General features: G+C 45.6%; 2 protein-coding genes across 4 annotated transcripts; one reads left to right on the top strand and one right to left on the bottom strand.

Annotated features, from left to right (window-relative positions):
• The first annotated feature begins 634 nt into the window (after positions 1 to 634).
• Positions 635 to 7,125, top strand: acadm (acyl-CoA dehydrogenase medium chain). 3 transcript variants are annotated; one of them, XM_088395499.1, is made up of 17 exons: positions 635 to 800; positions 1,086 to 1,206; positions 1,555 to 1,652; positions 1,736 to 1,805; positions 1,879 to 1,979; positions 2,090 to 2,170; positions 2,240 to 2,370; positions 2,445 to 2,553; positions 2,710 to 2,850; positions 2,924 to 3,019; positions 3,088 to 3,336; positions 3,429 to 5,172; positions 5,560 to 5,664; positions 6,079 to 6,124; positions 6,348 to 6,409; positions 6,665 to 6,701; positions 6,938 to 7,125. In XM_088395499.1, the coding sequence occupies exons 1-12, from the start codon at positions 786 to 788 to the stop codon at positions 3,498 to 3,500; spliced, it is 1,284 nt and encodes a 427-aa protein (XP_088251625.1). In that variant the 5' UTR covers positions 635 to 785; the 3' UTR covers positions 3,501 to 5,172; positions 5,560 to 5,664; positions 6,079 to 6,124; positions 6,348 to 6,409; positions 6,665 to 6,701; positions 6,938 to 7,125. The 3 variants fall into 3 exon arrangements, with proteins under 3 accessions (XP_088251625.1, XP_088251624.1, XP_088251626.1); XM_088395498.1 differs by having other exon boundaries at positions 5,560 to 6,124; XM_088395500.1 differs by lacking the exon at positions 6,079 to 6,124.
• Positions 5,926 to 9,876, bottom strand: best4 (bestrophin 4). Its single transcript, XM_088395497.1, has 8 exons — positions 9,187 to 9,876; positions 8,883 to 8,983; positions 8,560 to 8,793; positions 8,333 to 8,487; positions 8,184 to 8,261; positions 7,887 to 8,120; positions 7,669 to 7,823; positions 5,926 to 7,556 (listed from the first exon to the last, which is right to left on the bottom strand). Exons 1-8 carry the CDS (start codon positions 9,336 to 9,338, stop codon positions 7,352 to 7,354), a joined length of 1,314 nt encoding a protein of 437 aa, XP_088251623.1. The 5' UTR covers positions 9,339 to 9,876; the 3' UTR covers positions 5,926 to 7,351.
• Positions 9,877 to 9,891: the final 15 nt, after the last annotated feature.

Genomic DNA, 9,891 nt, shown 5'->3' on the forward strand with positions numbered 1-9,891 from the left:
CGGAGAAAACCCACGCGGGCCCGGGGAGAACATGCAAACTCCACACAGGGAGGGCCGGAGGTGGAATCGAACCCGTACCTTCCTAACTGTGAGGCGGACGTGCCAACCAGTGCCCCACCGAGCCGCCCTGTGCAAAATCATGTACCGATATTTAAAAAAGGGCTTACGAAATGTTGCCATGATACGTTAAATTGTACAATATATAAACTTTCTCAAGAATGCAAAGACTACAAAATGTTTTCATTTGTCTCTTACTTAGTCTGAGATTGTTTTGCTAAAAAGCCAGACAGTATAGCAAGCATGCCTGAATCCAGACCACCGAATCTACATCATCAAGGGTGCCAGAATTGCATTCATTTGGATCCCCATCTGATCGTAAACCTTTACTGCTGCTAAAACGTAAAAAAGAACAATTTGAGGCCATTTGACACTACTACAGATACCTAAAATACAAAACATTCCCTTATTGGGTGCAATTGAAATGATGTGGCATCTTGTGAAGGATTTGTATTCCTATGCAAATACGTGGCTTAGTCCTATTTGACATGACTAACCTTAGATTTGTCTCCCACAAATATGGCCTTATGTGATCCCCCACACCCCGGCCGGTTAAATGTTAGAAGAGACGTTTGAAGGGTGGACAAAATTAGGTAACCCACAACGACTAGGGGAAAGTTCACGACTAGGATCACCGTGGGTCACCTGACTGAACACGCCGCTGTGATTGGACGAGCGCTCTGTCGTTGTCGACTGTTGTGGCGTTGTGTAAGTAGAAAGTAGCAACGATGCTCTTGAATAAGGTGAGGGGTTCTTTTTAAAACCAATGTCTACTTGTTTATACAGCACAATCGACATTATGAGTTAGGGTACCTTATGCTTGTTGTCTCTCTTGTGTGACGCGTCAAGACACAGACACGCTCGATACCGAAGTACGTTAACATACGTTAGCTTGTTTTGAACGTTTGTTTCAACTGCAATTAATGTTCCAGCGCGCCTTAAATGCTATTTATAACCATGTCAAAATCCTTTAATGGCATTCATAGCTATTATGGGACTGAAGTGGCACTATCCACCTTTACTCCCAGGTACTTAGAGGAGGGCTGCGCTGCGGTGTTGCTCGGCTCCAGAGCTCCAGTGCTGCCGCCGCCGCCGCGGAATCCAAAATCTCCGGCGAGAACGCTGCAGCGGCTACCGGCTTCTCTTTTCGTGGGTGGTCTCGTCAACTTCACTTTTCAGACTTTTTGTCGACCTTGTTACTGTTTTCCATTGCATTGTTCACCGTCACTCAGGATTGACTCTTGTAAAATTGCTTGGACATAACTGGCTATTGAGCAGTAACCAATATTTTACATTTTCAACTGAGTCCTTTTAGACCCCAATGTGTTTGCATCAATTTGTATTTAAAAAGCAAACACTGTTTTTGCTTTTATCTAATGACTCCAAAATATTTTCCCCCAATCGTGCCTCACAAATTTGTGGCACATTATAAAAAAACACAATATACTCATGTGTATGTATGCCGTCCATTGGTAGAATTTCTTCTCTGTCTCGCAGAGTTAACGGATCAACAGCGGGAGTTCCAACAGCTTGCTCGCAAGTTTGCGCACGAGGAAATCCTTCCGCACGCGGCGCACTACGACAAAACCGGGGAGGTGAGTCTCTTCCAGGATGAGGCAGTGTGTAGAACAGATGATGCAGCATTATAATTTGACTTGATTGGGTTTTGTGTTTGCAGTACCCAGTACCTATCATCAAGAAAGCATGGGAGCTGGGTTTGATGAATGGTCACATAGCAGAGCAGTATGGTCAGTTTGTGTGATGCATTCACAGCATGTCCATTTTTATTTCAATTTTAATTGTGCAAAATTAAAACCTAAGGTGGGATGGGCTTGTCCATCTTCGACAACTGCCTCATCACGGAAGAGCTGGCCTATGGTTGCACGGGAGTCCAAACTGCCATCGAGGCGAATTCTCTTGGAGTAAGATCTCTTAATCGTTTTTGCCCGAGGCCTGCCTGGAAAACACTTTCACATTCAAATGTGTCCTTTGAATTGTAAAGTGTATGATTAAGCCTATTTGTGCCCAACAGCAAATGCCTGTTATTATTGCTGGTAATGAGGCACAGAAGAAGAAATATCTGGGCAGGATGACTGAGGAGCCTCTTATGTGTGTAAGTACATTTTCCTGTCATCCTGGAACCCCAGGAATGAATACATATTGCTCACCTGATGCCCCACAGGCCTACTGTGTCACTGAGCCGGGGGCGGGCTCAGATGTGGCGGGCGTCAAGACGCGGGCGGTGAAGACTGGCGACGAGTACGTGGTCAACGGCCAGAAGATGTGGATCACAAACGGCGGCAAGGCCAACTGGTATTGTGCACTGAGGCGATGACACGGCCATCCATTTTCTGTGGATGGGGTTTCATTTCCTCTTGTGTTCCAAGGTACTTTCTGCTGGCCCGCACTGAGGCTGATCCCAAATGTCCCACAAATAAGGCTTTCACTGGCTTCATTCTGGATGCAGACACGCCCGGAATACAAATAGGAAGGAAGGTGAGATTTACCATATCCTCTTGGTCTCAGTCCGAAGTAAACTAGCACACATCCACTTTCGATCAAAACATTTGAGCTCATGTAATCACAGATTCAACTTCTGATTGTTAATACAAGCACCGACGGCAAATTGAATTGTCTTCCTGAGGATGGCAGGAAATGAACATGGGCCAGAGGTGTTCCGACACACGAGGCATCACTTTTGAGGACGTGAGGATTCCGAAGGAGAACGTCCTGATCGGCGAGGGCGCTGGCTTCAAGATCGCCATGGGCGCCTTTGACAAGACTCGGCCACCCGTGAGTCATGTGACACCTGCGTTACGTTATTTGAACGTGACATTTCGTGGATTAGATGTGATGTGTTACACAGGTGGCAGCCGGAGCCACCGGCCTGGCTCAGAGGGCACTGGACGAAGCCACCGCCTACGCTTTGGAGAGGAAAACGTTTGGCAAGGTCATTGCTGAGGTTTGTTCTGAAGGGAACAAAGGCAAATGAATTGCATCAGCAGCAGTATAATGGCATCTTTTTGGCAGCACCAGGCCATCTCCTTCCTGTTGGCCGAGATGGCCATGAAGGTGGAGCTGGCGCGCATGGCGTACCAGCGCTCCGCCTGGGAGGTGGATCGCGGCCGCCGCAACACCTATTACGCCTCCATCGCCAAGGCCTACGCCGGCGACATTGCCAACCAGGTGGCCTCAGACGCCGTGCAGGTGTTTGGCGGAAACGGCTTCAACAGCGAGTACCCTGTGGAGAAGCTGATGCGCGACGCCAAGATCTACCAGGTGGGTGATGTTTTGTAAGTGAAAATGCTTTCTTTGGGATTGAAGTACTGGAATAGATTTGAGTGATTTATTTATTATTCTTTCTTTTTTAGATCTACGAAGGCACCGCTCAGATCCAGAGACTCATTATTGCCCGTGAACACCTGGCAAAAGCCAAGAAATAAACCTGAATAATAACAAATAATAATAATAATAATAATACAATACAATGTGAAAGTAACTCATTTTTTCTTTCAATTGAATATGCCTTGTTGTCACTTGATGGCCTTGCTAAATAAAATTCAGTTGGGGGGGGGCTGTCCCGTCCCATCATAACCCTTCAAACAAATGGCACACAGCAACAAAATGTGAGCCAAATGATGAAAATCCAATGTACAAATGCCATCCTGGAATACCAAAAAAATCATGTCCTCGTTGTTTTGGCTCCAAATGATATCAGTTTGTGTTGATTCAAGATTCAAGAGTTTTTTATTCGCCATGTTTGAGCGTGCCAAACAAGGAATTTGACTTCGGTAAATCACAGCCTCTGTTCAACATTTAGGTGACTAACAACAACACTCAGCACATGTGAAGAACGAAAGATATTCTCAAACATCCCCAGATCTTAAACTCCCAAGAGGGCAAGGAAAAACTCAAAACTCCAGCTATGGGAAATGAGAAACCTTGAGAAAAGTCCACAGATGGGAGGGTCCCTCTTCTAGGATGACCAGGCTGCAATGGATGCAGAGAGGACACATAGTACAAACAGTGTAAACAAAAAAGGTGTGGAAAGCAGGATGTTATTGCACAGTAATGACTCTGAGACTGAGTGGTGTGAGTTCATCAGAGCGACAGCCTGGGGGAAGAAGCTGTCTCTGTGTCTGCTGGTTTTAGTGTACAGAGCTCTATAACGGCGTCCGGAGGGGAGTAGTTCAAACAGGCTGCAACCTGGGTGCGAAGGGTCTGTTGAGATGTTACTTGCACGTTTCCTGGTCCTGGTCAGGTACAAGTCTTGAATAGATGGGAGGTTGATTCCAATTATCTTTTCTGCAGTCCTTATTGTCCGTTGCAGTCTGTGCTTGTCTTGTTTGGAGGCTGATCCAAACCAGACAGTGATGGAGGTGCAGAGGACAGACTGGATGATGGCAGTGTAGAAGGTCTTCAGCAGCTCCCGCGGCAGGTTGAACTTCTTGAGCTGTCTCAGGAAGTACAGCCTCTGCTGGGCCTTCTTCCGGACAGAGTCTATGTGGCCGGTCCATTTCAGGTCCCGAGAGATTGTGGTTCCCAGGAACTTGAAGGTGTCTGATGAGAGAATAGTATTACTGCGGATAGTGAGGGGTGAAAGTGGTGAAGGGCCTCGCCTGAAGTCCACTGTCATCTCCACGGTCTTGAGCGGGTTCAGGTCCAGGTGGTTTTGGCTGCACCAGTGGACCAGCCGCTCCACCTCCTGTCTGTACGCAGTCTCATCACCGTTCTGGATCAGTCCAATGAGAGTGGTGTCGTCTGCATACTTCAGGAGCTTCACAGAAGAGTCACTTGCGGAGAAATCGTTGGTGTAGCTGGGTTGGGTTGCTGTCTGTTTCTTGTTCTAATAAAGGTTGCTTTATGGAATTTGACCAATAGTTACATATAAATGAGTTTTCTGGCTATTGTATTGACTTTTGTAAACATGCTCTCTTCTACAGCAATGCATTTGATCCTCCTTGACTCGTCCAGTGCGTGCATTGAAGGACGAATTGTTATTTGCCATTTTTTGAAGACGTCCCACTTTTCCCACAATGCATAGCGACAGACAGTATATTTCACAGCACGTGACTTCCGCTCTTCCCTCTCCCTTCAACCGGTGCTACGTGGCGCGTGAGTCCCTGCAGCTGAATTTGTTATGCATTTAATACTACACTGGTTGTGTGAAACCTTTTGTCAATAAAAACATTTGATTTTGTTCATATAACGTTTACATCGTGAATCTGTTGATTTTTGACGGAAATCCTTGCACGAGGTCCTCACGATGCACGCAGGCAATTCGAACAATGCACGGCTTAAGCAATTTTTTTTTTTTTAATGTGTGCAAACACTCTCCGCTAAAGCACATTATTAAAAAGTTATCCACGGCTAATCTTCAATGTTTGAAACATCGTGATCCTTCCACCATGTTGTGGCCTGAGCCAGCCTAGTAGTAGTTAACAATCAGCAGTATTTAGCGTGACCTGCTTTGAAAGTTAACTTTTTTTCTTTTCCCCCCAGAGATATGAAGGCTTCCCAAGGGAAAAGACAGCGAAACAAGATGAAACGGACAAACGCTACCGTTTGCCCCAGGGATGAAAAAGGCTACTTTGTCCTTAAAATAAGGTAACTGACATTGTTGAAATCCACAATCAATGATATTGTATAATATCCACCAGCACTAAGTCAGCTGCCCAGGCGACATGTCTGGCTCAGTGTTACAGTGCTGGAAGAGGAAGTCTCTGCATATGTCATCGGCTCTGCAGGTTCTGTTCTAGAACCTGCCGTTGCTGAACGGCTGCCAAGCGTAGCCCGACGAGAGTGGCCCGTCCTGGACTCTCACCTGAACGGGCCTAGTGCTGGGCTATACATTTGCTGCCTGCCATATTGTAGCGGCATCAAAATGTAGCCACATTTGAAACATTCCGTTTGAGCTCCAAACACCTTTGTGGTCGGTCAAATTGAATTGAATTCCTTTATTGTTACTGCGAAACACAAAGTGCAAGTGGTTTGATTTTCGAATGAGTTCCTCTTTTGCAGCTGATGGCTGTGTCGTGATAGCAATGACTCTCCAAGGTAACTAAAGGTAAGATGTACATGATCTGTCATGAGGCATGAGCCAGTAAGGTCTGTCTGAATGTGAAAGTGGCCCGTGCCTACTTTTCATGTGTGCCGTGATGTCTTTTGACACATTATACAGACCAAACTGTGGTGAACCTTAAAAACCCTGAGCACATCAATTTCCAGTCGCAAGTTATCGTATGTGGACATAGTACTTTATATATAACGCTATCCTCTTTTGTTTCCAGTGGTCCGTTCAGCAGTTTACTGGCTGTGGGCAGGAAAAGCCATGTGTCAAGCATGATGGCAGGTGTGGACTGCTTTTTTTTTTTTTTTTCCCCCTCTTCCTTAAAATGCCCAATCATATACTGCCATGCCAGAGACCACCTTCTCTGTTGTGGAATCTTTGTATTGGGAGAAAAAACACAAGGATTCAGGCGCAGGTTTATGTAAAATCCAGTTTAGCACAACCTGACTGAATCCCTGGAACATTGCTAACAATGTCTTTGAATGTGAATTTCAGCCATGCTTCACTGCTTAAATTTAGTTTGTTTTTTCTTTCCAGTGGTTTGAACTGCTGATGGCCGGTGGCTCCCTTTCAGGTATGTTCTTTCTTTTAAATTGCACATGTAAATCCCCAAATGTGCTTTGCCATGCCAGGGACAACCCTCTCTGCTGTGACTTTATAATGGGGAAGAAAATATCAGGACTGGCACAGGTTTCTGTACAATCCAGTTTATAGAACCTGACTAAAGTCCTGGAACATTGCTACCTTTCTCCTTAAATGCAAATGAGAGCCGCGCTTCACTTTGCTTAAATATTTGCTTCTCCTTTGTAGTGATTTGGACTCATGATGATGAGCGAAGACTGTCCCTCCCTCTCTCCTTCCCTCCCCCAGAGGTGACTAAGATTCATTGGACAGTTTTATTAGGAGGCTCGAGTTTTCAAATCGAAACGTGTGGAAATATGGTGTGACTATCATGTCTCGTCTGTTGAATGTTATTTAATTAAATGTGTTTTGATAAACTGTGCTTTCATTACTGTAAATAGCAGCTGACCCACCACGGCGCCCCCTGTCGGCAGTTATTTGATCTTAACCTGTCATTTGCGTATCATTCCAAACTGGTGCCAATTGGATTCAATTTAAGAGGGAACAGCAAAAGATGACCATGCTGGCACAATGAATCAAATATTAACAACAAAGTGGACGCCATGTTGAGCATTTTTAGATGGAGGCTGTCCAGATCATGTCCTAGTTAGTTTCGACTTTGATCATTTCTTCCGCAAGCGGGATCTCATCCTCGTTGACGTCCTTCATAAACTGATGTGTCGGCACATTGAGTAGCGACGGAAGGCTGCAGCCCTTCAGGAGGCCGTCTTTGTGATTGTCCAGTGAGGAGCCTTGCAGAGGTAACGTATCAGTAGTTCGCTCCAGCTCGAGATCCTCCAAGCTCATCCTGCAAATGTACAGTACTGATTTGGCCAAAATTGTAATAGCTATGGATTGGGACAGAGATAATATGATACTTGACCAACGATTGCAATAATGACAGTATGAGGATGACAGACCTCATATCAAAGGTGGAGCCTTTGAAAGCTGGTCTGACGCGATCTGCTGCAGTGGACACTGTGTAAGGGATGGAAAAATGTTGTTGGGCCCAGTGCTTGTCTTTCTCCAGGGGTGCAAGGTTCTGGTACATGTCATCCACAGCCAGCATTGACACCTTGAGAACGATCACAATGTCAGTACTGTAAGGTGTTAAAAAAAAAAAAAAACGAGTGAGCACCTGAATGTTTCTGTCAATCAGCTGGTTGGTCTCAAAGTCGTCGTCATCCTCGCCAAACGGGTTGATGATCAGCTCTCCCACTTTGAGCCATCCGGCATAGAAGAAGAACTGCAGCAGCGTGAAGACGGGCACGTACAGGTCCAGCTTGTGGTCCTTGTAGCCTTTTTCCGGGCTCAGGAACTGACGGCCGACGACGCACAAAGCGAAGAAGGAGTAAACGGCCAACGTCACCACCTGTGTTAATGAGACAGTTGAGCAAATAGAAGGCGATGGAAGGAGGAGGTGTGGCTGACTCACCTGAGTGTAGACCAGAGGAATGCTGATCCAGTCATAATGGAACAAAAGACTGCATTTGGCCCTGTAGTTATTCAGCTCCTGGAAGGACAGTCAAACTGTATAGCAATGTTCCCAAAGTTGGTCAATGATGTGAAGGCAAAGCTAGTCACATCCATGAGGAGTCTCAAAGCAATGTCGTCCCTCACGCGGGTCTCCTCTCTCGCTCTGGATGCTAGATTGGCGAACCAGGTGAGCGGCATCCAATACTTATTGAAGTCCGAATGCAGCGACTCCAAAATCTTCAGCTCGTGTGATGTCATAAAGCCTGAAAACAAATATTCAGATTTTTTTTTTTTTCTTCCAAATCCATCCAAGTTAATGGATGGATGTTACCTACCGGCCTCCACCACGTGCTCCAGCGCGGGGAAGCGCTTGTGCACTCTGGTGCTGACGGAGCGCAGGATCAGTACTGACGACAGGTTGGCATATCGCATGAGAGTTCGCCGCAACATGCGGCCCCTCTCGTCGGCTCCGTGGACGTTCCCGGAGACCACCATCATCAGGTTGTCGGGCAGCGGGAAGCTGGTGTATTGACCCCACCAACGATTGAACGCCAACGTTACGTAGAAGCCTATCCATGCCAAAGGTATAGATATTGAACACCCTCCAAACCTGATCCATCTTTAACATAAATGATCCAATTCCTTGCACAATACCTACCGAGCACAAAGAGAACAGGGATAAAGTTGGTGTTGGTGAACTGGTCACAGTAAAGGGCAATACGCTCAAACACATCCTGCTGCTTGGGTGTGAGCATTAACCTACGTGTTCAAAACAGTCACATGATCAATTGGAACACATTACAATCAACCAATAGTAGCACTGTATGATATGATACAATGTGATGATGACACTTATGTGACTATAACAACAAAATCATGCTATGATACTATGACCTCAACACTGCCAATATATATTATATTTTTCTCTTGTCACGTCGCCGATAATAGAGGATAGGACCCACCTGTAGAGCACACTGAAAAATAGGTAGACTCCGCAGAACAGGAGAAACTCCTTGTAGAGCAGCTTGTAGATGCTGCCCTTCCACCTGAACAAGAGCTTGGAGAATCCGCCAAATCTCACATTGGCCACCTCAAGCGTATAGGACACAGTCATGCCTGTAAGACCCGGAGGGGAGGGGACGGGGGTAGCTATCAAACATTGAAGATTTTACAACACACCTTGACGCTCACCTGCGAAGGAGATGATGAAGCTGAAGAGAAAAGGCACTTGGCTCCCAATTTAAAGCCTCCCCTGTGTGCCCTCAACACACCTAGATTTTGAATTGACGAGCTGGGAACACTGCGCCAAAGACAATTTGCTCACAAATCAATCTTATCCCCATGACACTGAGTTCATAAAAAGTGATCTTTTTTTTTTTCTCAACTTTTAGACTGGCTCTTTATAGTAGTGTGCAAAAGTCATTGGAAGTCATTTATTTGTTGTTTTAGCAAAGTTAGTGCAAAAGTCAAAGATATCGTATAGCACCTAAAAATACTTTATTCATTTGAAATGAAGCATTTATGACATGTTGGATGTGTTTTGGAATGAGAGAGATAAGAACAGTGGAAACAGGAATACTAGGTCGGTCACATGTCTGTCTCACTCATCACTGTCATTAGTTCTCTGCATATTTGTTTGTTTTTCACACAGCTTCACTTCTCTCTTC

The sequence above is a fragment of the Syngnathus floridae genome, chromosome 14 (genome assembly GCF_059516105.1).
Source record: "Syngnathus floridae isolate MCC-2025c chromosome 14, RoL_Sflo_1.0, whole genome shotgun sequence".
NCBI classification, from domain to species: Eukaryota; Metazoa; Chordata; class Actinopteri; order Syngnathiformes; family Syngnathidae; genus Syngnathus; species Syngnathus floridae.

What these genes read in the sequence shown, in the direction of transcription:
- best4 (XM_088395497.1), bottom strand. Translation starts at nt 9,338, where the DNA reads ATGACTGTGTCCTATACGCTTGAGGTGGCCAATGTGAGATTTGGCGGA. An exon ending in TTTTTCAGTGTGCTCTACAG is followed by an intron (nt 8,984 to 9,186) that starts GTGGGTCCTATC and finishes TTGAACACGTAG; the next exon opens with GTTAATGCTCACACCCAAGC. An exon ending in TTCCTCTGGTCTACACTCAG is followed by an intron (nt 8,121 to 8,183) that starts GTGAGTCAGCCA and finishes TCATTAACACAG; the next exon opens with GTGGTGACGTTGGCCGTTTA.
- acadm (XM_088395498.1), top strand. An exon ending in ACTACGACAAAACCGGGGAG is followed by an intron (nt 1,653 to 1,735) that starts GTGAGTCTCTTC and finishes TTGTGTTTGCAG; the next exon opens with TACCCAGTACCTATCATCAA. An exon ending in CTGAGGAGCCTCTTATGTGT is followed by an intron (nt 2,171 to 2,239) that starts GTAAGTACATTT and finishes GATGCCCCACAG; the next exon opens with GCCTACTGTGTCACTGAGCC.